General features: G+C 40.6%; 1 protein-coding gene across 1 annotated transcript in view; it reads left to right on the top strand.

Moving 5' to 3' along the window:
- USP37 (ubiquitin specific peptidase 37) overlaps positions 1-26,764 on the top strand; it is a 34,338-nt gene extending 7,574 nt beyond the window's left edge. The window contains exons 7-24 of the mRNA XM_030278294.4: positions 95-192; positions 1,514-1,598; positions 2,509-2,670; positions 3,164-3,295; positions 5,023-5,146; positions 5,394-5,599; positions 6,354-6,471; positions 7,673-7,752; positions 8,270-8,434; positions 9,897-9,962; positions 10,879-11,029; positions 14,797-15,049; positions 16,984-17,150; positions 18,952-19,012; positions 21,147-21,262; positions 22,105-22,174; positions 22,688-22,826; positions 23,399-26,764. Of these exons, the coding sequence (XP_030134154.4) occupies positions 95-192; positions 1,514-1,598; positions 2,509-2,670; positions 3,164-3,295; positions 5,023-5,146; positions 5,394-5,599; positions 6,354-6,471; positions 7,673-7,752; positions 8,270-8,434; positions 9,897-9,962; positions 10,879-11,029; positions 14,797-15,049; positions 16,984-17,150; positions 18,952-19,012; positions 21,147-21,262; positions 22,105-22,174; positions 22,688-22,826; positions 23,399-23,486 (2,281 nt within the window). The 3' untranslated portion in view covers positions 23,487-26,764. The remainder of the gene's footprint in view (positions 1-94; positions 193-1,513; positions 1,599-2,508; positions 2,671-3,163; positions 3,296-5,022; positions 5,147-5,393; positions 5,600-6,353; positions 6,472-7,672; positions 7,753-8,269; positions 8,435-9,896; positions 9,963-10,878; positions 11,030-14,796; positions 15,050-16,983; positions 17,151-18,951; positions 19,013-21,146; positions 21,263-22,104; positions 22,175-22,687; positions 22,827-23,398) is intronic.
- Positions 26,765-26,999: the final 235 nt, after the last annotated feature.

Genomic DNA, 26,999 nt, shown 5'->3' with positions numbered 1-26,999 from the left:
TAGGAGAGAAGCACTTTAAAACAAGTTGTAAATATTGAAAAGGAATATCCCATATCTTCCATTACTGCACTGCCTTCCACTCTTCTCTGTGTAGGAATAATAAAGCCTTGAGTGATCCAGCATGGAAATACTTGAATAGTAGCAGAGAGAAACAGTTGAACCTGAAGCAGGCTGAGGAGAACAGGACATCAGGTAAAAAAAGAATGTAAAGCCAAATGATACCTAGCCTTGACCAGTACGATTTTGCTCCTTTGGTACAACTTCAGCAAGTTGCTGTAGAGGTGTTTTTTGTGAATCTGCTCTGCCATTAACTTTGTTGCTTCCTCCATAGCCATACATGAGATGCAAATAACCTGCCTTCCTTTTCAAAGCCTGTTCTGCTCTAGTGTGGCCTTGACCTTTATTCTTCGGTGCTGATGCCAGCCCATTAGCCAGCTTGCTTGAAAATTCCAACAAGCAGCTTCAAACTGTTCCAAGCTGCCCTTTCACTTGGGAGGGGATTTCTGTAAACTCCTTTTTTCTTGCTTTCTTACATATTTTTAAAACTTCCCTTTGCTCTTAATGCCTCTGTGAACTGTAGGCTGGTTTTTGTGATTAAGATGTCTATTGTTTGCTTTTACATCCTTATCTGTTCCCCAGAATTTACAGGGGGAGCTCACTGGGGCCAGGACTTGTGTCCTGTTTCTACCAAAGTTCTGTTGGATACTTCTGTGGGACAAGGCTTTACAGACAGCACAGAAATACTGACAATATGTAGATAAGCTAGTAAGCAGCACTGTTCTTCAGTTTTATGAATAGATACTTAGCCTCTTTCCTCTTAAAGAGGAATGCATTCAAGTTCTTGTTTTTATGAGGGAATGTTGGTGATGCATTATTTTTTTAGTGCATCTCTGATGGCACAAATGTATTGCTGGAACAGCTGGTAAGGTGAATGTTTACCTGTGAATGGAAATCTGGTTTTGTCTTCAGAGTCAAAATTAGTCTCTGTATCCTTGCAAATTCTTGCAAACTTCTTTCATATATCCGCTTTCCTGAAAATCGCATGGCTCAAACAACTTCAAGCTGTAAAAGAATCAAACACTTATTCATTGTTCAAACTAAATTACACTGCATTTCACTGTAATAGGTGGGTTTTTGACTCTTGAGAACATTTTTTTTTAGTGTGGCACCATCTGAGGCATTAGAGTCTCAGGATCCATCACAATGATATCATAGCAATGATACAATCCTATTTTTCCCCAAGTATATAGTAATTTACTGTGGGAATTAGGAGTGGGAAGAGAAGCTATTTTCACTTCTGCATATTTATGTTGAATTTTGAGAGCAGTGCATTGGAAATCAGGAGTTTTACATGCATCTTGTCTCCCTTAACAAGTAGATATTTATTAACTTTCACGTAGTGAAGATAATGACTTTTTGGTATTTCATATTGCACTTTTGGGTTTGAACAAGTTGTTTATTGTAAAAATAGCTGTGTAACCTAGAACAAAATGTCCTATCTTTTCTTTTAAAGGTGTTTTACCTCTGCAATCATCATCTTTTTATGGTAGTCGATCGTCTTCAAAAGAGTACTCCACTGGCAGTTCCTCCCTGGACAGGTAGGGCTGATTCACTAGAATGAACTGTAAATAGCAGTTGTTTCACAGGAATTAAACTCTTTGGTTTCCTGTGTGTTGATCACATGGTGCTTAGATGCATAACATGGTGGGTTTTGTTGGGTTTTTTTCCCTTCAGGAGCACAGTCCAGTTTTTCAGTGTGTCTTCAACTGCCCTGCTTACATCTACAAACTCTACTTACTGCTTGCAATAGAAAGACTTTGTAAAATCATTCAAGTCTTTTATAGTTGTGAATAACTCTAGATGGTTCAAATTCTATATAAACTGTGGAAGTTAAGTCTGAACCCTTGCTTCATTTTTCCCAAGTAGATAAATGGCTTGCAATTCTATATTGCAATAACAGTATTTTAGCAAATACTAAATCCTGCTCAGCTTGGGATTCTTCTTTGTCAGGTGCTGTGCAGTCAGACTCACAGTCTCTGCCCTAGATAGATGAGATACAAGATCAAGGGAGAAAAGAAGCATTGTCCATGTTTAAATGTTAGGAATTGAGGTCCATAGTTGGTGATTAGGTTACAAGAACAAGAGACTGAAAATGAAGATTCTGGCCCAGATGTGAATTTTAAGCATATCTTGGAAGCGGTGATCTCATGCATTGTAATCATTCTTCCTCTCATCATACAGTGTGGAGAATTATTAAATGTTTATAAGACCAAAGACTTGGTTGTACTGCATGTACACCGGTGGATAGAAGAAAATTTAACCAAGTTAAGAATTGAACACTTCTGGAAAGAAATGTTCTCTGTCACATGTCTTTTTCACTGTGATGCATTCCAGTGATATCATGTATGGCTTTACCAGTCCTTGCTTTCCATAGTGCTGCGATTCCAGTGTCATGGACTATAGCTCTTTAAGGCAGAGCATTGCAAATCTTACCTTTTATGTTTCTAGGTCTAGTGTGTCCAGCCAGACCTCTTCAGCAAAAAGAAGCCTGGGATTCCTTTCTCAGCCTGCCCCTCTTTCTGTTAAAAAAATGAGATCTAATCAAGATTACACAGGATGGAACAAACCTCGAGTGCCCCTTTCCACCCATCCTCAACAACAGTTGCAAGGGTAAATTTAATTTTCTTTATCTAGCATGCATACTTTGATCATCAGAACATGCACATTTTTGTTGTAATTATTTAATTAAAAAAAATAATCCTGAAATTAATGAACACTGAGCAAGGAAACACTTTTCTTATTTGTAGGATATGTATTCTTGAATTCACATCCTGGGAGTTTCAGAGACATAATACTTTTATGTAATTCATGTTCCTTTAATGATGATTCATTTATCTGTCTTTGTGTGTGTGTGTGTGTGTATATTTTGGTTTTTTTAAAGTTTGATTATAGAAACTCATGGGTGCTTTCCTGATAAATGCTGCCTCCCATGAGTTTTCAGTTTAGGCTGAGTTTTCAGAAGGGCTGGGGAACAGCTCCAGTAAGATGCTCTTTGGGGAGTGGCTGGGGTAAATATCCACTCTTTTAGTAGTGCTGTGTTTAACTCTGGCAGCAGGTTTGCACATTGACCATTAGATATAAAGTATTCAAATTTTTTTTTCAGGTTTTCAAACTTGGGAAACACCTGCTATATGAATGCCATTCTACAGTCCTTGTTTTCAATTCAGTCTTTTGCTAATGATTTGCTCAAACAGGGTATTCCATGGAAAAAAATTCCACTCAATGCACTTATCAGGTAAAATTCACATTCTGTGAAAGCTGTTTTTCTCCTTCTTTACTGAGAAAATGGTTTGGTAATACTGAAGCATCCTTGTAGAGGGTCATTTGCCTGTATAGATAATAAAAGAATTCCTAGAGCTCTCTGTATTTTGGAGCTTTACTTTTGAAATAGGAAATCAGCTCTTAAAACTTATAATATTGAGTTACAGGCATTCTTTTACTGTATTTCTAGTGGTGGAGTGAAATGCTTCAGAAGAAAATGTAAGAAATTGCAAAATAAGTTAGATGCAGAAAAGTTTCCTTTAAAAACTTTGCCGGGTAAAGTTTAAGCTGATCACTAACTTCACCTGATATGTGGGGGCTTATGCCTTTTGTTTGGTAGCTGTGGAAAGTGTTCAAGTTTTGCATACTAATCTTTCTCTAAATTCACCCATCTGGGATTTTTTATTATAGTTTCTCTTGTGCACCTCATTTCTGTCACTAAATAAGATGCAGGATTATCAGAACCATTTGTGTTTCTTTTCCATCATTTTTTATATATTTTGAGGTAATTTTCTATTTTTGGTGTGTCATCTTGAACTCTTTCCGTGCTACTTGGGATCAGAGGTTGTTCCACGTGCCTCTTGAAATGTCCTTTCTCTAATTTTTATAGAAAGACCTCTGAAGGTTGTGCTCCATGTACCTAATGGGCAGTGTGTGATCCTGTACAAGTCAGAGTTGATACTCAAAGCATCTACTTTGTCTTCTCTTGGTTTGGCTATATCATCTAACCTGGTGACTGTTTTTCTGGTTGATCAGTGATTGCTTATCAACTGTGCTGTGGTTTCCTAACATGCTTCACTGAGCAGCTGTAGAGGGCTAGGACAGCACACGCCGTTCTTGGAGTTCGGCAGAGTAGCAGAAGCTTGTCAAGCTGCAGTAAACTGATCAGATTCTTGGGGTTAACTGAGTATTAGTTGTTGGGTTTGGGATGCAAGGGGATTACACAGGTTCTCCGTGTCTTTGGGTTGGGGGTTTTTTGTGTCATGGAATGTGACATCTTCCTATCACCTTCCTATGTATGTAGCATGACCAAAACTTGTACTTGGAATATATTTCATGTGTATGTCCTGTGAAATTGTAAAGCAGTTGTAAAAGATAACTAAATTACAGTAGCTGAGAGGCAGAAGTTAATTTCAGAAGTTTTGTAGCAAAGCTAACAGAAGTACTAGATTGAACCGTGGCTCCTTTTGCTACTGCTCCTTTCTCTATTACAATGTTTTACTGCTGAAAGATGTAAGGCTTGAAAATGAGTGGAAGTTAAAAAAGATAACAGAAACCATTCTGACCATTCAAGTTTAATTTAGTGATTTTGTGTTGCTTATTTTGGTACTGTGTGGTATCATATCTCCTATCAGTACAAATGTTTTCAAAAAGCATTATGATGTTTTTTTCCTCATTGTAAAAGAGGAGAAGTAATTTTTTTAGAGCTTTATAAGGCTTTTCTCTTTGCCTTAAAAGTTTGTGGATTGGGTTTTTTTTGCTAATTTGAGTGCTGTTTGATGATGGCTTCAAATGAGATCTCAAAATACTTGAAATGGAAAAGGTTAATTATATGTGGGATATTTTCATACAGAACCCCTGAACCACTTACCACAGGAGAGAAGCTTTTAGGAACTCTTAAAATAAGGTATCATGAGTTCTATTATGTTTCTCTAAAGTCCTGGAAGACCAAACAGTGTTTCATTGCCTTGACTTCTGCAGGCGTTTTGCCCATCTGCTTGCTAAAAAAGATGTCTGCAGCCCTGAGGTTAAGAAAGAGCTGCTCAAGAAGGTGAAAAGTGCCATTTCAGCTACTGCAGAGAGATTTTCTGGGTACATGCAGAATGTAAGTATCATTGTCTGGAAACAGTTATGTGCAATTTGTCCGGTGTTTGGACTGTGTTGAAGACCTGTCAAGCTTCAGCTGTGTTTGACAGTGACTTTTGGTTGAATGGCAGTGGTTGTTAGAGCAGAACTGCCTCAGTATTACTGAGTGCAGTGAACTGAATGTAATTCCCCAGTCTGTGTGTGTTTGAGAAAAATACTGAATGAAGTTGTACAAAGCCATTTCATTGTATTTGCCCTGTTTCTAGGATGCACATGAGTTCTTGAGCCAGTGTCTGGATCAGCTGAAGGAAGACATGGAAAAGTTAAACAAAACTTGGAAGAGTGAACCAGTCCCTAATGAGGATAACTCAGCAGGACGTGCTTCTGATGACCTCTCAGCCACCAAAGTTTATACATGTCCTGTTATCAGTAACTTAGAGTTTGAGGTTCAGCATTCTATAATTTGCAAAATGTAAGTGTGCTTGACAGCTTTTTTTCACACTTATATTAAAAGTCTAGGAAGTGTTCCCATCTCATGTGACTTCATCTGCAGGTTGTTACCAGAACAAAGAACTATGTTTTATCCAAGGCTAGATACTTAGAAAAATAGTCTCTTGTCTAGAAATGCTGTAAACCTCACAGCATGCTGTCTGCTGCTGCAGGCCACGTTTAGCTTCATACCACCTAGTTCTTCATTGCATGTCCCATGAAAAGCCTTTGTGCTTTGCTCTTTGTGTACCAATTGTATGGGAATAGAGAGAAAAGGGAGCTTCAGCCAAGTAATATTTCCTCTTAAAGGAAAAAGGGGATGCCACGTTTTTAATCTGATCTTTCTAAGGGCTTCCAGGAAATGGCATTTTCTTCTGTCTCTCTACATTCTTGCAGAAAAAGATGTCAACCAATTTGTTTGGGCATTCACTGTGTGTGACCTGTGAAGCAGATGTGTTCAGCTATAGCAGTCACTTTGATTTCCTCTATACCTGATCACTTGCCTCTCCAAAGCAATCTGTGCATTTTTGTTCTTACCCTTACACAAATGTCTCAGTTTTTAAAGTACCAAAAGGAAATTGCAAGTTCCAACTTTGTCCTGAGCATCAAACAGTTCCATTTTGATGAGTAAAAATAGGATGATCAAGAAGTATATATAACTACCCTAAACCATGCAAGTGTTTATTAATTTCAAGTTTATTTTTCATCAGACTTGCACAAGCATGTTTCTTTTTTAGGTGTGGTGAAACAGTCACTAAACGAGAGCAGTTTAATGACCTCTCCATTGACCTTCCTCGAAGGAAGAAATTCCTTCCTTCCCGATCAATCCAGGATTCCCTTGACCTCTTTTTTCGGGTATGTACTTTGAGGGGGGCATTTATGCATTGTGGAATGTGTCTAGGTTATGTACCATATGGAAATTCTGATTGTACAGCTGATTATTAGTTTCTATGACAGTGGTTTGCAGGCATGTGAGATAACATTGCACTTTTTTTGCAATGGAAGTTTATATTGTAAAATGCTATGCAGAAATTAAATTACGTAAAATAGGTAAACGTCCCAATTTTGTGATGAAAGAGTTGAGGTGTAAACAAATACAGAGGAGAGAAGGGAGGCTGTCAGATTGGGATAATCACTCAGGAAGTGCTACCTCTCCTGGGCTAGGATGCTTCAACAGCTTGTGTACAAGCCTTAATTAGCATGGAGGTAAAAGGTCATGCAGGTACAATAATTTAAAAAAAAAATAGCTGTAATATGTGGATGCTTATTTTGTAAGTAGAACTTCAAGGTGAAGCTTCTAAAAGCTAAAAATGAGCTGTATGTCTGCAAACTGGTGTTGTATTTTGTTGTATCTTGAGAGGAACCTTTTTTTCCCTCTGTATAGATAGTACTTTCAACAGAGAGAATAGCTGACATGCTTTTTCTTCTAAAAGCTGATGGAGGTCTTACAATTTAAAAAAACATCCTAAAATTGTAATGTTTTAATTTGACTTCACTTAAGGCAAAGGGCTGTAAGAATGTTTGATGGGCAAGTTGCGTAGTTTCAGGAAAGGAATGCTTCCCCTTTTGATGTCCGGTCACAACTCTACTCTCATGTAGCATACCCTTGGTAACTTTAGATGAGGAGACCTTTTGAGGAATAAAGTAGAGGTTTTGAACAAGAAGGAGAAAATTTCATGGCACCACATCCACTGGAGATTATTAGGGAAAAAAGAAACAAACAAGTCCTGTGTATGGAAGAGAAAACTATTAAACTCACAGGATTTTCCCCTCTCTTTGGAAGCTATTTTGTGTCATAATGGTGGCTAATTCACTGGTCTCCAGTAGACTTGCAAGAAGAATTCCACCTGTATTAGTGGATATGATGTGAAATTTTAAGGTCTGCTGCCTGTCCTCTTATTAAATACCTCTTAGTAGGTCAACTTGAAAGTGATTATAATTTTAAGTGGTTCCTGCTATTTTGAAGAGTTTGTGTGACTGATGTAATGTATTTTTTGTTGAGATCTATTTGATTTCTCTTTTGTTCCTCAAGTAATTTCTCTGCTCCCTTAAACAGGCAGAGGAGATTGAGTATTCCTGTGAGAAGTGCAATGGGAAGTCTGCTCTTGTCACACACAAGTTCAACAGGCTTCCCAGGTAAATGCTGACACCTGTTCCTCTCCTTCCTGGAAGCACATGTTACAAAAGTGCAGGCAAAAGTCCCTCAAAGAGTAAAGCTGGGAAAATGAGCAGGACAGCATGTACGGTGGTCAGGGTGTGAAAGAGATGCACCTGCAGTAGGTCTCCATGCTGTTCTTCAGTTTCACTCTAAAGAAACCCTTGGAAACCCTCAGCAGTGCTTGTTTCTTCCTCCCTATCCCCACACAAGGAGGACTAACTTTTCCCCTTCCCCTTGTGGTTTCTGGGGTGTGAACAAAGCAGATACAGAAAATATATTCTGGAATTTTAATATTGTACAAGTTGAGTGATGAACAGGGGCGTAATTATCTGTGTCTTGCAGATAAGAGATGATCAGCATTTGCCTACCACCCCAAAGTAATAATCTGGTTTGGTCAGGTGAACCCCTTGGAAAAAAGGCTTACTCAGTTTTTCAGTAGGTTTTCTTTGACTTCTGTCTTGAGATGAACATTGGTCCTTCTCTCATCTCTCTCAGGGTCCTGATTCTTCATCTGAAACGATACAGCTTCAATGTAGCATTGTCTCTCAATCACAAAGTCGGGCAGCAGGTGGTTATTCCAAGATACTTAACCCTGCTTTCCCACTGCACGGAAAGCACCAGGCTGCCGCTGACGCTGGGGTGGAGTGTCCATTCTGCCATGTGAGTGTGCAACTTTGGTCCCTGTTCGGTTAATCGTGTGTGCCACAAGGTGGGCACTTGTCAGATCTCCTCCAGAGGATGTCTGGGGAAGGAAACATTACAATTATGTAGCCTCAGATGTGTGCTACTGGTTTGTAATGCTGCTGTCATGAGAACGTGTTTGGAAAAGAAGCAGATAGAAATAGTAGGAAGAGATAGCTGGGCATTATCTTGGAAATATTTGGTAAGATAATATTCTTCACTGTCCTTGAAAATAACTTTATATTCTTTTTAAGAAGACTTATGCTAGTAATTTTTAAAATGTAGGCCTCTCAGTCCAAAGAAATCTAGATTGCCTTTCCCTTCAGAGCACTCTAACTCTGCTTAGAAGACAAAATATCCTACCTTTTTCTACTAATTTCCACTTGCACCTCCTGTGCTGTCATTCATTTTTCATTGTCTTTCCTGTGCCACTAGTATCTGAGCACTTTGCATGCTGAAAATACTCTCACCTTTTCCCTGTGACTCTTATTTCTGTACAGCTGCCTGATGCAAGACAGAGAGATTAAATGTGCCAGTTGTCACATAGGAAGCCTGTGGCAGAATGAGGAGCAAGAAACCCTTAGGTCTCTTGTAGCCTCTGCTGAGTGACATAGCCAGGGTACCTATAGTGAGCTAGGACATGTCTGGTGCATATGTTCAGCAGTGTGGCTGGTGTTTTGCCAAATGTTTAGTGGTGTTTTGAGATGTAAGTGTATGTTTCCCACGAGTTTGTTTTAACAGTAAAAATTTCAAACACAACAAACCTTATGCTAACCAGACCAGCAATACTTGAAAATAAGTTGGAAAAAGCTTTCCATTATTTGGGGTTTTTTTCAGTCATGGAAACCATTGTGATTGACCAGGGAGTGGAAGGGGAACTAGACTGGGAAGAAGCAGCCCTGGTTTAGGAGGAAGATTAGAAAAGATTTTCTGCAGTGGCTACTATCTGTTTGATAGATGTGTAGTGATAGTGATGGACTTTGAGGAGCCTGTGAAAGGATTAAATGGAGCAGAAAGTTGGTTCAGAGGAATCTAAGTAAGGCAGGAGAAATTAAGATGTGGGATATGCTAGAAAACCGGCTGATCCAGACAACAGCAGGAGACTGTGGTTTGGGAGCAGGAACTCAAGTGTTGGTGGGAATAAAATGTAAAGGAATGAGTTGTCTTGACATGGGAGCTGAGAGCCTTTAATTTGTGAGCTGGTCCCTAAGGGTGCATTGCCAAGAAGTGAATCAAGTTTAAAGGATTATACATGGTTTTGAACAACTGTTGTTTATTTATAGTGTGATGAAGTTATTACTGTAAATCTAAGCAATTAGCAAGTACATAATGGTATTCTGTTTGTTCTTTTGGTCATGGATTTGCATGCATAGCAGACAAGTAAACACTTCTTTTTTAAAGACTGTAACTACTGCAATAAATTATTTTACTCTTTTAATAGTTCCCGTCCATTGAAAGCCTCCCAAATGGTGAATTCCTGTACTGTAAGCACTTCCACACCTTGTAGGTGAGTTATAGCTCTGAAATGTCCATGTCCTATGGCCTGGGGTTTTGTAGTTTCTAAGGTATTTTTAGATTTTCTAGTTCTTTTCTGGTTTTTATGTTGTAAATTACTTCAGCTACTGTCTTTTTTCATATCTGAGTTGTATTGGTATTGCATGGTAGCTGAAATTAACATCAATGGTGCAATTTGCCTAGTTTAAGAAGCAAAATTATTTCTACTTCTGCAATCTAGCTCTTTGTTCTGACTCTAAAGAGCCAGAGTGGCTGTTTTGGGAACAGGTGGTTGATTCCTTAAGTTTATTTGCAAAGATGAGGCAGCCAGTTTTTGATGCTGTGAAAAATGTGACATCACACTGGATGTTTTTGCATTGAGGGATGCTTAAAGACCAGGTTTACTAATAAAACAGAAATTGTGACTTCCCCAGACTCCTTTGTCTGCTGTTATAAAGAAGCAAAAATTTATCTTAATGGAAGAGCAAAAAGGAAAAATGAAAAATTGGTGCATTTTTGTACTTTATCTGGGAGGTGTTGTGAGAAGCCCTATCTCCAGCTTAAACTCAAGTCAAATGATTTATGCCAAATTCTATGTGTTAATGTGGCTTTGTCTCAAATTAGTTCAGTCTGGGATTGCAAGGTAATAAAGTGCAGAATTCGTCACCTCAAAAGCAAGAGCCAGACACTTACTTTTTAATGTTGTAAGCTATTGCAGGCTTCAAGTAGACATGTCAGTTAACCCAATAGAATAAAGCTTTTCTGAAAACCTTGTCTGCCATATGAATAAATTGTCATTGTCAGTTGTTGCAGTTTGCTCCCCAATGTGAAAACACGGCTTCAACAGTTACTTTGAGTTGTGTTTGTATGATGCTACAATGCACCAATGCTACAATGTGAAGTTTTATAGCCATGTTTTTAATTTACAGAAAATACACTTTCAAGTCAAAGAGCTCTGCAGCACTCTATGTAGATTCTGACAGTGATGATGAGCCATTGAAACGCTCTGTTGCCCATAGCCAAAGGTTGTGTAACGTACAGAGCAGAGATCAGCAGCAACTGCAAGAAGAGCCAGAAAAGGTAAGGGAAAAACCCACAAACTTTCATGTACTAGTTGCTGTATGTGCTCATGTCTGCTGTGTGCTTTTTTTAGCATAAAGTGAGTGACATTGATGTCAGATGAGGTTTTTTCCCTCCTAATTAGCACTGCAATGCTGGAAGGGAGTGCTTTGCTAATTGACCTCTCTCTACAGTTGTCTTGGGTTCCCACTGGGAACAGAAGTAATTGCATCGCAGCTGAACTTGGGTTTTCAGGTTATGGATACCAGCTGCTTAGCAGTTTGGGCGGTCCTTTGGGTAACTTCCACTGATAATGTTCCTGGGCTGAAGTATAACATGCTGTCAATAATAAAATATGCACTAAGGCCCCTTGATTAAATTAGGTCCTGTACAAGTTGGGCTAAGCAAAATACTCATTTGAGAGAATTTCATGCACATCTAATCTGTGTCCTCGTTCAAGTGTAGCTTTTAAATGCTTCTAGAATCTGAAGCTAACAGTCTTTGTAGGCGGACACATAGAAGTGTGAAGAGACCAACTTCATTGGTGTAATGGCACAGTTAATTTCAATTTGCCTTTGAGCTTTTCCTTGTGACTAGTGTTCATGCTGCCAAGATGCTTTTTTTTGCCTCTCTCAGGCCAGTGTATTAGCAGGTAGGTGAGTTGTGTGGGAAGAAATGATGACCCAGAAGGGAATAGAAGCAGCTTAGAGGATTATCATGCAGTACCACTTTCTTCTGTTAAGAGTGCTGCCAGGCCTAGTGCGTAGGAACTTTCCTGCATCTCTACTTCTATAAAGCTTTTGCTTCACTAAAGTTTTTGACAATGCTCGTGGGGTTATTTTAATCAAGCAGAGACCTTGTGGCCTTGATTATGATATTCCGGGACAGGTGTAAATGTGGATGAATAGCAGTAGTAACAAGAGGAAGGTAGCTACAGTTTCTGATCTGATAGGAGAATCAAACCAAGGGAGGATCCTGACCCGGTATTTTATAAATGACAGATGCTGAGTATAAAGCATTTTAGAAGATCCAGAGCTAGGAACAGCTGCCAGGTTGATGAAGCTCAGAACTACAGATAAGAATGATCTTGACAAATCTGAGAAATTGCATAAAAATAGGAGAGGTTGTTCATTAGGAACAGGCTAAAGGTGCTAATCTTATCAGGATTAATTGACTATAAATGTGGGATAGGAAAGCTGGGAAAGCAGTGGGCCTTCTGAAAGGTCATGAAAGGTGCCAATCATAAGGTCAGGCAGGTTGAAAGTAGAAGTATCTAGACAGAACTGTAGCCTACATACACATTGTGTGAAGTAACCCTCCTTTTTTCCTCAGAATTGAGGTTTAGTTGGAGTTCTGTTTCCATCTTTGGGCTCTGGACTGAAAAGAGTTATAGATTAACTGGAGAGAGGCCAGAGGAGAGGAACATGAACGGTCAGAGGTCTAGAAAGGAAGATTTTGAGAGAGCCAGGCAAGTGGTCTTCAGTTTGGTCTTTAGTTTAAAGAAAAATGTAAGCAAGGCTTGTGTCTTCAAGGAAGGGGAAGAAGTTAATAGAAACACTTGAGCTGTCTCCTGTGCCTGTGGTGGATAGAACAAGAAGTAATAGACTAAACTGCAGACATTAATTTTTAGATTAAATATTAGGGAACACTTCCTGATGGTCAGGGTATGTAGGGACAGAATGGATTACTGTGGGAAAACACAGAAAATCCTTTGCTGAAGGTCTTGTAACTGCTATCCTGAATGGCACATCTATCCTGGCTGCAGCTGGGGGAAGGAAACAAGCTTGTCTTTGAAGTCCCTCTTATGTACAGAAAAGGTATTTCAGACTGTCCTAACTGATCCTTCCTGGAGTTTTATTGGTGAGGAAGAGTAGGTAGTTTCTACTGCTCAAGCCCTGTAAGTGCAGAAATAGTGGGAATAAAGCATGCAGATTTGAATAACAAATTAATTACAGGCTTTACAGCCTATTGTGGGAAAGAGACACTGGTGGTGATGATTCACATAAATTATTTTATTCTGTGGCCATGCATATTGGCCACTTCTCAACAATAGGCCTGACCAACTGTGTGTTACCATTAATCAGGTTGTCTGACCTTCTCAGTGTTGTCCTGGTTTTTGGAAGTGGCAGTACTGTTGCTGCACCATTTTTCTTGGTACGATTCTCAAAAGAGCTGTGGATGGGGTTTCATTAAGGGCTTGGTGGTCACTTTGTCTGGCAAGTGCATCCCTTGCCAGGCACTCCTTGCAAAATGTCCCTGCTGTGTGGGAGAACAACTGGAATAGCATCTGTATATGGCACTGGGTGGTAGGGACAAATTGCAGTTATCCAGCTAAACAGGGCACAGCTGCAATTCCTGTGATCTTTGCTTCAGCAGATGAAGTAGTATTTGAAGGACTTCTTAAAAATGCTTGCTTAAAGCAGCCTGTCTTAGAGCCTAAACTATTTAAAATCTATGCAAATAATGTCTAGTAGAAAAGTTGTATTCAAATATTGCACAGATGCTGCCAAGTCTTTAAAGTCCATCCACTGAATTAGTGGTAGTTGTTGGCAGAGAGCCTGGAACTAGGGTTTGCTGAAGAGCTAAACCAGTTTTGATGTTGGTAGCCTACAGGTGCAGAGAGAGAAATCAGAAAGCTTAAAAAGGTATTCTGCTTTATTTATCCAGTGCATAAATACCAGTGAGGAGAGAAGTTTAAATTTGGCACTTCTAATTCTTGGAGGGCAACATGTCTAGAACAAGCAGTTTAGTTAGTTAATTCATTTACTAATCTTGTTTGATGAGGCAGTTTTAATGCCTTATCAAAACAAAATGCTTGCTCTATTTGAGTAAAAAGCAGCAGTAAAAATGTAATTTTTGTTCATTTTAACAAAGTTCTGGGATTCATCCTACTGCAGCTTGCAGTAAGATCTGGATAAGTACATTTTAATAGAAACTATCTTACCCCATTTTAACATAATATAGGAAAAGAAATTCTAAGCATATGATAAATAGTGTAATTGTGTAAACATGCATACTTGGAGGTTAACCTCCTGATTAACAGTTAATATCAAAATTTTTGAAATTACTATATTATTTGCAAATTATGATGGTGTAGGAGTTGATGAGCATCAGCTTTAGGAAAATGAACTATAAAAAGGAAAATTGAGATTAAGGCTAAGGTGTTTTTTCTTCCAAATGAAAATCATTCTGTTTTCCTTGGGAAAGAATAATTCCCCCTTTCCCTGTTTAACTGTTTTCTTACTTGGTTTGCAGCTCCTGCCTTCCTCCCTCTACTCACATCAAGGTTTCAGATGGCAAATCTGCAGCACAAAACCTAATCTTAATTGCTCTGCATACCAGCTCAATTTTAGTTTATGTTCATCCATCCCTATATTTGAGTTCAGTTACTGTCATGTTGCTACTTCATCCTTTGTTAACAAACTTGCAGTTTCCCTGCTTATATCTCAGCATTGACTTGCCAGGGGCTTGAGAATTCATCAGAACCTAACGGGGAATCATGTCTTGAAGGAGAGGAAGGAGAAGGGAAGAATTATCTTGTGTATGTCAATCCACAAGTCCTGTAAAAACTGGTTGTAGTGTGTATTTAATTTTTTTATGTGTGTGGAGTAAGTGTAGCTATAAAGGCTGTCTCTCCATTGAGTCTCATGTAATTAGACAGTAATGAGAATGTTGTCAGTGCCAAGCTCCCACTCCCTGGGGTTAAAAATAAATCTTCACGGAAATGTAAAACTGATGTTATGTACCTGTTTATTCAAACACTTAATCATGCCTCCATTCATCTCTAGGGTTCAAAAAGAAGTAAAATGGAGGGTGATAAACCTGAGCTGGGTAATGCTGGTTTTGATGGGATGAGCGAAGATGAGCTCCTAGCAGCTGTTTTAGAGATTAGCAAAAGGGAAGCTTCTCTGTCTCTGAGCCAGGATGAAGATAAGCCCACAAGCAGCCCAGACACTGGTTTTGGAGATGATGAAATTCAGGAATTGCCAGAAAACCTGGAATCTATGGAGGTGGAGAAACCCAAAACAGTATTAGACTCAGGTAAGGCGAAGCAACCATCTTAACTGGACTCTAGTGGGCTAAAGCGGGTTACTGATAACATCAGGTTGGCAATGGCTGGTGGTAGGAACTGGATCCAATTGCACTGCTGAAATTCTGACTTGCTCAGAGTTTCAGGAACTTAAACTTTATCATTTCCCTATGTATGAAATATTTAATTCATCAAACTGTGAAAATGTGTTTTCTTGTAAGTCTGTCACCTCCATGATTCAAAGTTAATTTCCATTTTTTTCGTCTCTTGATTAACACATGTATCCACAGGTTCCTGTGCCAGACAATTCAATTTCCTAATATTTGGTCATGTCTAGAACTGACTCTTCCATGAGCAGAAAGTATTTTAATTTCTGTAGCTGTTGTAACCTAGGCTGCACAGTAGCAGTGTTCTCATGACAAAAGACTAAATGCAGCTGTTTTGTCACTAGTTACTAATGAATTTGGCTATATATCTGTATTTTTTTTCTAAAGGTTTTTATGTGAGAGTAGATTTATGAGCTTAAGAGACTCAAGTGAATTGTGGCCTCTGACAGAGACATGGTTAAGTACAAGGAGGAGCCTGTGTGATCTCAGTGTGGGGAAGCTGAGTCTTCCTTTAGCCAGCTGAAGGAAATATAAGTGGTTTGTCATTTATTGTGTGCTACATGCTTTCCTTCTGGTTTTTAATTGCACTAGCATGGAAAAAGAAACCAACAATACACGTGTGTCCTCTAAGACCCAGAAGGTTAACTAACAACAGAATACCCCACTGTTACCAAAAATGACACTTGTTTCAATGGACAGCTCTTGACAGCCTTGATGGTGGAAGGCTATAAAAATAATATTATGATCAGCCTGCTTTATGCCCTCCTTTTTATGCAGTAATGTTGCTTATGGTGTTGTGAAATAGAGTTGTGATCAAATGTGGCCACATTTCTGTCCAGGTTTTCTTTGGAAAGTGCAGTGTAATTATTTGAAGGCTTTTTTGTGACTCTTAAGCAAAAAGTATGCGTTTAATATAAGTTCTATATTTCTTCTTATACTGGAAGTTTTCAAAGCTCATGTAATACATTCTGTTTGTTTTTTTTTTAACTTGGAAGGATTAGACTGATGGATTGTGGTTCTAGTGCTGTTGGTCTTGTGTTTAAGGGTTCACAGATACTGAGACTGCCTTATATTATCCTTGTTAATAACTAATCAGCAGATGTTGCTGCACAGGATATAACCATGAAGTTTCACGTGCTGCTGCCTGATAGCTGTTGGAGCAGGTCCTGACACTTTCCTAGTTGCAAGCAAGAAGCAAAGTGTCCTGCATCTGCAGGAGTGTATGCAGCAGTTGAATGAATGTTCATTTCAGATGTTCCATAAAGCACTTCTGCCATTATGTTTACTTCAGAGGTGAACTAAAAAGTTATCATCTTCATGCACCTTTAAAGCTGTACGTGGTGCTCACAAGATGGAGGCTCTTAGCTGAAGCAAAAGGTAGCACATTTAAACAGTGCTTGAGATTTTTGCTTTTTTTTTCATCTTGCATTTGGTTTGGCTTTTATTGTGGCTTCATCTGTAGTACTCTGAGGTATAATTTGCAATGCAAATTTTTATAATCCATGCTTTCTTACAGAGAATTTCAGGTTCATGGCTGGAGAAACCTAGTGGTGTGTGGCTTCTGTAGTTAAACTTGCTGTTTCTGAGTGAACATAAAAGGCTAAGAAAAGAACAGGTTCAGGGATTAATCAAATGGTTCATTTTGCGCCAGTTAAAAGTAGTATAAGACTGCTCTTTGGAGCTTTTTCCATCTGACTCTTGTGTGGGTGTTTTATGGCAGGTGAGTTCCCTGTCAATAGATGTCACTCTGCTGCAAGGATTGTGGTGATTTAAAGAGGACTTAGCTGGTAATAAATAGAAGACCATAAAAGTATAAACTGTACTTTGTGATTCCTCAGGTCCTGCCAATTTCACTGAGATAACTAAAGATTTTGATGAGAATAAGGAAAACAAAACTCCAGAAGGCTCCCAAGGGGAGGTTGACTGGCTGCAGCAGTACGATATGGAGAGAGAGAGGGAAGAACAAGAACTTCAGCAGGCACTGGCTCAAAGCCTTCAAGAGCAAGTAAGAAATAATTTGCTTCCTTAAGTTATCCTCCCCAACACTGGTTACCTGAAAGCTAAAGGCAAAGCTTGCATTCAGGCTGTAACTGCAAGGGAATTATTCTGCTTTTTTTGAGATAACTAGATGGAAAAAATTTTGGGTTTCTTCTAGTTCCAGTATCACTAGGATGATGACACTGGATGCATCTGGGCACATATTGAATGTGCTTTGAAAACTGTGCATCACATCACAGACCCACAGATTTCTCAGAGCTCCCTGTGCCCTTTTGTGCACCAGTTTGTCACATTATATTAAGAACTATGATAACCTCAACTAATCTCTTCCTCTCTGACATCAAGATTCCAGCCCACCTTTAGCTTCTCTAGCAGCTCCTTGCAGTGTGTCTTGGCAAGACTCAGTGAAAGAGGCAGGTTTCAAAGCCAAGGCTAAGAATGGCCATGTCAGGTCAGACTAAAGAGGTGTCTATCCTAGGTGTGTTTCTGGTGCTAGTGAGTAGGGGATGCTTAGTGAAGAATGTAGGAACTGAGCATTTATGTGATCCTTCCCTATTAGTAAAATGGAAAAAGGATCCCAAATAATTTATTTGAAAACAAGTCCTTTAAATTAGGCTTGGAAAAAATGGGACTCTTGAGTTGTGTGCTAACTATCTGTATTCCACTTGAATTGCAAGACCTGTAACTGCTTTCTACAAGTTAAACCAAGCAGCAGAGAATAAAGCCAGGTCTTCCTTTAAATAGGTGCCCTTGTCTGCTCTCTATTAATACCAAAGCTGTCATGGTTTTCCTTATGAGATCTGATGTTTCCATGGCTCTTGGATTTCTTTCCTCTCCCATTACTCATTATGAGGTGCTGGTTGGTATGTTCCATGCCAGATGTAGCTTTGATTCATCAATGCTGAGTAGTTTAACAAAGATTCCCAAATCCTTTAGAAGTAGTGAGATAAAAGGCCTCATGCTAGTAATGTAAAACTGCCCTTTGAGTGGGTTTCTGCTACAGTTCTGAAGCAAAAATCTGCTATTCTAATGATTTGGGCATGGAAATCTGGTAGCTGTGGTTAGCTTGATTTGAAATACATAGTTGGGGTGCTGCATTCATGTGTGCTGAAAGCTCTCAAACCCTAAATTAAGAAGCCAGCTCACTAAATATTATTGACTGGCTTGCCATAGCTCTGGGCTTTCAAGAGTAGTGGGAGGAATAGGGGCATGATATTATCCAAACATTTGAAGTGTTTGTTGATTTGAGGCTTCTTTGCTGCTTGGTCATGGTAATATTTTTAATACCTGTTGTTTAGTGATGTCTTTTTGCATCCTGCCTTTGTGGATTGCACCTGTTTGATACAACCACTGGCTCCACTTTCAAATGGCTTAAAAATAATAAAATCTGTCAGGATTTAATGACTGTGTCCTCAGCTGGCTTTGGTCAGTAGACTAAATTTTGCTGAAGTGTGAGGAGCTTTGTGTGTAAGTGACAGCTTTCCTGAGCACAGGGTTACAAATTCATTCAGATGCTTTTCAAATTAATGATCCAGGGAAAGCATTTGGTGTTACTGGAGACTCGCTCTGCTGCATACCAAACTTCAGGAGCTTTGACAAGCCTTAATGAAGGTTTGTCCCAGGTTCTGTTGCACGGGAACATTGGACTCTCGGTGGTTGCAAACATTCCTTCACACAGAACCTTTAATTTACAATGTCAAGTTTGTTGTAGAAACCAGAGCAGCACAGTTTCAATGGAAAAAGAGCACCACAAGAATTTTAAACAGTGAAATGTCTCAATGAGCTAAGTTTTGTTCTCTCCCCATTAGGAGGCACGAGAACAGAAAGAGGATGATGACCTCAAACGAGCCACGGAATTAAGTCTACAAGGTGAAACCTATTTAAGTTCTTCCAATATGCTGCTTTTAAGAGAAAATTGATATGTGTGTATGAGTGCAGCTCCTGCCTGTCAGTAAGACAGCTGGGATTCATGTTCTTTTGGTGTGTGCTTTGTTGTGTTTGGCGCTCAAGGTCAGCTTTTCTTGTTCTTGGTTGTGGAAGCAAATGCCAGGAAAAACTTAAGCTGAAAAATTACTTACTTCAGTCTCTTGAGCTTTTAGTTAGATATAGAGATGTATAGAGAGATATGTGTAATATATTATAAGCAACACCTATAATATACATCAATGAATAATATTAATTTAGAGAAAGCACAGTGGATCTTGAAACTTTGCATTCCCAGCAAAGTCAGCATGCTAACGGCCCTAGTCAGAACATAAGGATTATTTATTACTTGCTTTGCTATTTTAGGGCTGATTAATCAATGCCCTAGCCTTGCCTGAAAAAATAAATCAGTGCTGTTTCTATCAGATATGGGATGGGAGGGGGACAGACCTCACTGCCAGGTATAGTTGTTGGGGGTGAGGAAGGAAACCCAAAATGTGCTATCTGTCTCCTCCAAGTCCAGACAGTGCTGTAGGCCTCCTCAGGCACTGTTTAACATTTGTGTGAGGCTGGCATGCAAGTGATTTCATACAATCTGGCAGAGCAAAGCATAACTGAGAGAAAATTCCTTCTCCAAGGAGGAAAGGATAATAAAGTATTGTGTTAAGATACTTGTAGTTGCTCAGGGCCTTTTAAAGGCCCTCAGTTGTTACTGGATGAACCTGTGTCAGCTCCTGAAGAGAAGTAGGTTGAATGCTGCTTAGGCGTCCCTCACCCTGAGCTCTGGCAGACTAAGTGACCAGGCCTTCTTGGGTTTTCCTTGATTCATATCCAGGAAGAATTCAAGGCTTTCATCCCCTTGATTTGCAGTTGCTTGTCTTAAACACGATCATTTCCTTGCTGCTGTCTCGTTTGTAAGGCATCAGGAAGCAGCTGTTGAAGGAGATGTACATCATCCTGAATGCAGAGCTGGTCACATTTGTCTTATGAGGGATCCCAGTGATGCCATAAGCAGAGAACCAGTAGTCATCCCGGCACCATTGGTGAAGTGGCTGTGAGCAATTCCCGTGGCAGGTGCTTCAAGCACAGACCTACCAAAGCAGCTGTGTTTCTAGGCTCTAGTCTCTCCTACAGCCCAAATGAGTGTGGAAAGCAGCACCAAAGGTTTCCCAGTTAAGTTTGGGAGTCATCTGTAAACTTCCCAATAAGATTATACTAATCCAGTGACTGATGATTTAACAGGACAAACAGTGTGAGAATCTCTTTGGCAAAACAACTCCATCACAGCTGGCGTGATAGTCTCTTGAAAACAGAAGAGAAAAAATTCCTGAGCAGTGTCCTGTTAATCTCAACTTTTCATCCACCCGGGACTCCATAGCTTTAATTTAACTGGTGAAAGCATAGCTACTTCTCCTAATGAGAACTGTACAAAATCTTAAATTAGTTGGGTAGCTGCAGAACCCCGGGAAGTTTGGAACAGCATGTACAGGGAGCAGTGGTGCCTTCCGGCTCTTTACAGAAAGCTGCGTGCATTTTGCTCAGCCAAGCAAACTGGAAGTTCCTGTGGTGAGCAGCCTTCTTACCATTGAAAACAATGAAAAGATGCCTGCTGCCAGCAGTAGCATTTTGATGCCAGTTTTAATTCCAAAATGCACTTTGTAAATGCAACTTATAGTTAAAACTGTAATTCATAGCTTCTCCTTGCAGGAACTCACAGCTCAGTGACCAGACTGGCTGTCCTTTTGCTGTCTGTCCTGTCTGCAGCCCACTGGTGTTCCAGAGCCAATTGGGTGTTAACTGCTCTTTTATCACCCAGCTGTCATTGCCATTGTGCCCTTTTGGAAAAGTATGAGGGAAATGGTGCTAAAATTAATTCCAAGATACTTAACTGTTGTTCTGACAAGCTGGAAAAGGGCAAGAGCTTTTATTTGGAAATTGCAGTATCCCCTTGTTTTCCTTAAAAATTAAGCTTGAAATTTTATTATGCCTGTTTGTGTGGGTAGATATACCTCAACCTGTTGTAAATTCCTGTGTGGTCCACAGCTTCTCATGCAGTTATCATTGTTTCCTTGCTATCTAGAGTTTAACAGCTCTCTCCTGGACAGCGTTGGCTCTGATGAAGACTCTGGAAATGAGGATGTTCTGGACATGGAGTATTCAGAAGCTGAAGCAGAAGAGCTGAAAAGAAATGCTGAGGTGTGATCCATGATTTCAAAAGCCAGATGAGAAATATAGTTATTCTTTATAGTCTTGACAGTAGTTTTACAGAGCAGGTGTAGAGGCTAGAAAGGTATTTTATATTCTAAAGTGAAAACATAGAAAATTTCTATATGCAAGTCTTACTGTGTTAATTACAAAAAAAAAAAAAACCAACCCAAACCAAAGCAAACAAAACCCAAAAAAAAAAATTTAAATCAGCTGCAGAAACCTTCTTAGTTTCTCTAAGATACGCTCTTTAACAGTGTTGTCAGTGAATTCTAGAAGTAACATTTCCTGGTCAAGAGAGTATTAAAAAGTAAATTGTCAAAAGCCATTGAATAGAAAGAGCATGTTTCCTGTATGTAAAGAGTGTGTTGTCCACTGACATTACAGGTGCAGGACTACATATCCAGTATTAGCTGTTGAATCTCTGTACTGTTATTAATGGTATGTCTTTGATATTTCAGAAGTAAGCTTGGTGCTCTTTTTTGGCTTTTCTGTTTATTTGCTGGATTAATTCTGACATCAGTGGAAGCTGCTCAGGAAATGGTTGTTTAGAAAACTTTGCAGTGTAGAGCTCATGTCAGCATCTGTTCTGAGGTCAGAGAGGCTCCTTGGCATGCTCATTGGCTTGCTGATAGATTAAATACACATTTCCCACTTCTGGAAGGACTCCTTATTTGGTGTGAACCAGGGTGTCTGTTTCTGTAATCCTTCATTGGTTTGCAGCTTTGAATACAAAAGCTGGTATCTCAGGTATAATACATCTTGTCCATAAGCTATGTGGGGGTGAAAAAAGAATGCCTGAAAGCTTTAATTGTACTTCTTTTTTCCCCCAGACAGGAGAGCTGCCTCACTCTTATCGTCTCATCAGCATCGTCAGCCATATTGGAAGCACATCATCTTCAGGTAAAAGATGCCACACTTTATTCTTCATCACTTACCTAGCTTGAAAAATTTGTAATACAGAATTACCATAGCATAATTATTTATAGGGAAGAATTCAGCCAGCAAAGCAAATCTTCTGTCATGACTTGCTAATGGGGGAGCAGGGTGGGGATATCACGGTGCCTGACAGTGGCATGCAGGAAATGTACAGCTTATGGGCACTGTAGAATTGCTTGTGCTTGTTACCAGCTGATTGAGGGACCAGGATCTTAAGGGTCTTTTAGCATTTAAGTCTGACATAGGTGGCTGGACCAGGGTACCTAGCTAACCAGCTCACTGGCTGAAGTGTAGCATGGAAAGATGTGCAGAGAAGTTGTGTCTGCCCCATTGCCAGAAGTGTTCAAAGCCAGGCTGGATAAAGCTCTGGGCAGCCTGGTGTAGTGGAATGTGTCCCTGCCCATGGCAGGCAGCTTGGAACAGGATGACCTTTGAGGTCCCTTCCAACTCAAACCTTTCTGTGATTTTGTTGTTAAGGTCATTATATCAGTGATGTCTATGATATCAAGAAGCAGTCCTGGTTCACCTACAATGACCTGGAAGTCTCTAGAACTCTAGAGACCACCGTTCAGTGTGACAGAGACCGAAGCGGATACATCTTCTTCTACATGCACAAGTAGGTGTCTTGGGGAATGCTGGTCCTAGAAATTACCTGCTGCTTGTGAGGAAGGGGGCTTCTCTTCTTCCTCTGGTCCTCTGCTGGGATGAAAATGTCTCCAGAATGACAAAATTTAAGTGCTCAGAGTTCAGAGGTGTGGGATTGTATGTCAATAATAAATAGTGTTTTAACAAATACATTAAATTGTATTTTAAGAATGGGATTCAGTGTCTCAGTGCATGTGTTACACCAGGAATCATAATGGAGCTTGGATCTTTCCCTTAAGTGCTGTGATATTTGTAAATGCTCCTGCTCCTAAGTTGTGTTGTTGCAGCCATGGTCCTCTCATGACACAGCCAAAATGAGGTTTGTAGGTAGAAACGTTTTCAGACACACAGAACTGAAGAAGGTTTGTGTCCCCGTCTTGTGTGCTGCTGCTTGGCGATGTCAGATTAGACATCTCTCTTTGCCAGAATTTGTAATGCTTGAGTTTGTGGAGTAAATCCAGTTGCTGATTCCCTCAGGGCTATCTTATGTAATGATTTGTTGTTGTACAGAATTTTCACTGTTGGTCTTTCCTTCTGTTCTAGAGATATCTTCGATGAATTACTAGAAGCAGAAAAAAATGCACAGCCACTTAGCATGGAAGTAGGAAGATCAGTTCGTCAGCCTCTGTGAAGAGTAAAACACCTTGTTCCTCCTGAGGAGCAAGGAAGATTCTGAACTTGTGCCAGCCACGCAGGAGTAACAAACAGCTCAGGGCCAAAACATGAGACAAAAGATAGAAATATGGGACGCTCGGTTTATTGAATCATCTGTGCAAGTCCTGGGCCTGAACTTTGTGTTTAAACCTTGACATCCAGAGCGACCCTCCCGTGGTGAAATTTTCAATGTTTCTCAAATGATTTTGTCAGCATGGAGCCTTAAAGAGTTTTAACAAGCCACAAGACTACAGCTGCTCATAAACTGGTTTAAAAAATAGTGCAAAAAGAGACTCGACTTTAAAAGCCCATTCACCTGCAAGACGTGAGTGGCGAAGATTTACATATCACTTGGCGCTTTTGTTTCTTTTCTTCAAGAGCAATTTAAGCAATAGACTGTAACCTGGCGTTTGTTGTGTTAGTAATATTCACTGGAAAGCCAGATCACTGAGCAGGCTCTTGCCAGTCATCTGACTAACAGGCATTTTGGAATCACTCAAGCTGATGCGTTGTGACATTCATGGGTTTGTAAGCACTCTGCGATTTACATGGGGTTCCAGGAAACAAACTGTCGGTGCTGTGGAATGTATTGATACCTGGTGGCAGCTCTGTTGTTTTTTTACACCATTCACTGTCATCTTCATTTAGGCGTGAGATTATATATGTGATTTCTTTTGTTTTACAAGTTCTGTTATTTGACTGCATTTTCTCCATGAGGTTGTTGCATCGGTGCCGTTTGGAGAGGCGAGGTCTCTCGTTGGGTGTGCTGTGTTTCACACTGGAGTTGTGTTGCTTAGGGCTGCTCCGATGTGACTCTGGGAGAGCCAGGTACCTGCAGCAAACAGAGCAGCCACAGTTCTGGGAGAGAAAGAATGTTCTGGAATTGCCCTTCCTGTGCAGCACCTGGCACTTGAACTGCTCTGTGGTCGAACCGTGCTCTTGCCATGGTCTTGTGTTAGCCCAGGGTAAGAGGCTTTGTACTGCAGCCATGTCTCCATTCTCTTTGAGGAGTGCAAGAGTGCTCAGACTGTGAAACTAAACCGGGTGGAAAGCTTTCAGAAGGCCCTTGTTCATCATTAACAGAACATGGTTAGGAAGAAGTGATGCTATCTGCTGGGTTTAGAAGCATGATGCTCCTTTTATAGCTTGTTTCAGCAGTGGTGGGAGAAGCCTCTTAAGTTCAATTTTTTTCAGCACCTTTGCACTAATTAAGCAGGGGCAGATGTTTCCTTTCACTGTCATTTACTCATTTCAGAGAAGTTGTTGCTGTAAGCAGAGTAGTTGCTCTTGTTTTGGCCTCTAGTTCTGATTTTTGCAGCCTGAGTTTTAGAGATTAAAGACTTCTTTAAGGGAAAAAAGGAAGAAAATCACCTTTTTTGCCATTGAGATAGTTTCTGAGTTTTTTAAACTATCATTAGGAGTTTCTCAGGAATAAATTGGCTGCAGCAAAGCAGACAAAACCATCGATGTAGGAGACAGCAGGCACTTCCACACTGGAGTTTATCTCGGCAGGGTGTGTCACTGCCCTCAGGGGCCTCTTCCCACTTGTGCTCAGCAGCAGCAAGTGACAGGTCGGTGTCCTTCCCACCCGAGCACTTGGGGGACCCTGGTGTGGTGGAGACTGACCTCCCTCCCTGTCCCCAGGTGGGACGAGCCCAGGGCCCTGGTCACGGTAGCATCTTCCTGGTCTCTGAGCCAGCAGCAAAGGCTGGGTTGTAGACATGCCAGAGCATTTATCTGGTGAGATGCAGCCCGAGGTGGGGGGGGGTGTTTATTTATTACAAAGCATTATACTTTTCTATTGTCAATACTAATTTTGGTCGAATTCTGGGTGACAGGAAGAGTTGGTGACATGAGAGTTGTCCTTTGAACTGATCGCCCTGTGAATGTGATGGACTGCTCCGTCCAGAGGGCAAACCTGTTTTCCCCAAGCACATCCTATGCTTGTGCTGTAAATAACTGGTATTCCTGTAGTATCAGAAGTCAGCTCTGCTTTTTTGGGTGGCAAGGTTGTTTTTACAAGGCGCTACACTCCAGTTAATTTATGATAAAAGCGAACATAGCCTGATTTTTCAGTGCCGTAATTTTTGTTTAAAACCAGTTTTGTTTGGATCAAGGTGCAAAAGCTGATGCTTGAAAACAGTGTTCCTTGTTTTCTGAAAAGTTCTTGCTTGTTATTCTAGTCATTAAGAATTTGCAGACATATACTATAATTTAAGCTTTTTTGTTTGGCATATGGCAGCTCAGTTGCACTTTCACCTGGGCAGGAGTGTCCACAGAGCCCCTTCCTTGCAGAAGCCAACTTTTTCCCTGCCCAAGAGCAGGGGGGAGGATGACAGGTGTGTAATTCTCAAGAGATGTGCTGCCCACCGGTTGTGTCATTCCCACTGCTCACGCTGTTGCAGCAGCAAGTGCAGTAAGCCCTTCCACGTGGGATACCTGTGCTTGGGTATAGGTAGGTGAAGCTTAGCTAAGGGCCCTGAAGGTGTATTAGCTCTTCCTCAGTTAAACATTTACCCACTTCTGAATCAACCTAGTTTAGTACAAGTGTGATTCATCACAGAACTCAAGGAACTCCCATCCCTCTGTTCCTTCTGTTGCTTCATTGTCTAGCTGCAATAATTTGGTCTCGATTTACACCCCTAATCTGAGAGGGGCAGAGCTTTCTTGTCACTGAACTGGAGCTTGTGTGCGGGTCCCTGGGGAGCCCTGGCCAGCAGGGCTGCACAAAGCATTTGCAAAGCAAGGACTTTATCCAGCTGTAGCAGCAGGGAGGAGAGCGCGGAGCTCTGCAGCACCTGTGGCCTCAGCCTGGCCTCGCCCCCTGCTCAGTGCAGCACAGATAAGATCGCCCGTGCATCTTCCTTCCTTCCCGTCCCGCATCTGAGGAAGGGCTGATTGCCAGCTCAGCACTTCCTGCTTCAATGGGGAACATCGTGGGGCTGGGAATAACTCATCTGCTTTGTTTTAATGGAGCTAATTATCCCTGTAATTGCCCGCCAAAGAGAGAAAAGGGGTGCAGGACCCCTGGCAGCTGCTGTCCATGTGGTTTGCAGCCTTGCCTCCTGCTGGCTTCTGCCTGCGCCCTGACTTTCTGTTCTTTACACTGTTGATGTGGAGCAGTGCTTTTCTCTGTGTTTTAGCAGACCTGTTCCTCTCTATTCTTTACAGTTTTTGCTCTTGGGTTCCCCCTGCCCATTTTTAAATGATGTGTAGATAGATTTTTGTGAAATTAAAACCTCTTTATTAACCCTCTACTGATTCGGAATCTTATTTCTGCTGGCTCTTGCTGGGCACTGCACCTCCGCCTCCCCTTTTGCATTGGGACTTTGCTCGGTTGCCTGGGAACATCCTGTGTGTGTTCAGTGCCCTTCTGCACATGTCCATCCTGGCCCCTCTGAGAGAGATATGGCCCCATGGGGGACACCTCAGTGCCTCTCAGCATCCTTCTAGAGCCCAAGTAGAAGGAAGATGCCCTCCGCCCCTCCTA

Source organism: Taeniopygia guttata, chromosome 7, assembly GCF_048771995.1.
Source record: "Taeniopygia guttata chromosome 7, bTaeGut7.mat, whole genome shotgun sequence".
NCBI lineage: Eukaryota > Metazoa > Chordata > Aves > Passeriformes > Estrildidae > Taeniopygia > Taeniopygia guttata.
This window is presented reverse-complemented; position numbering and strand designations above follow the sequence as displayed.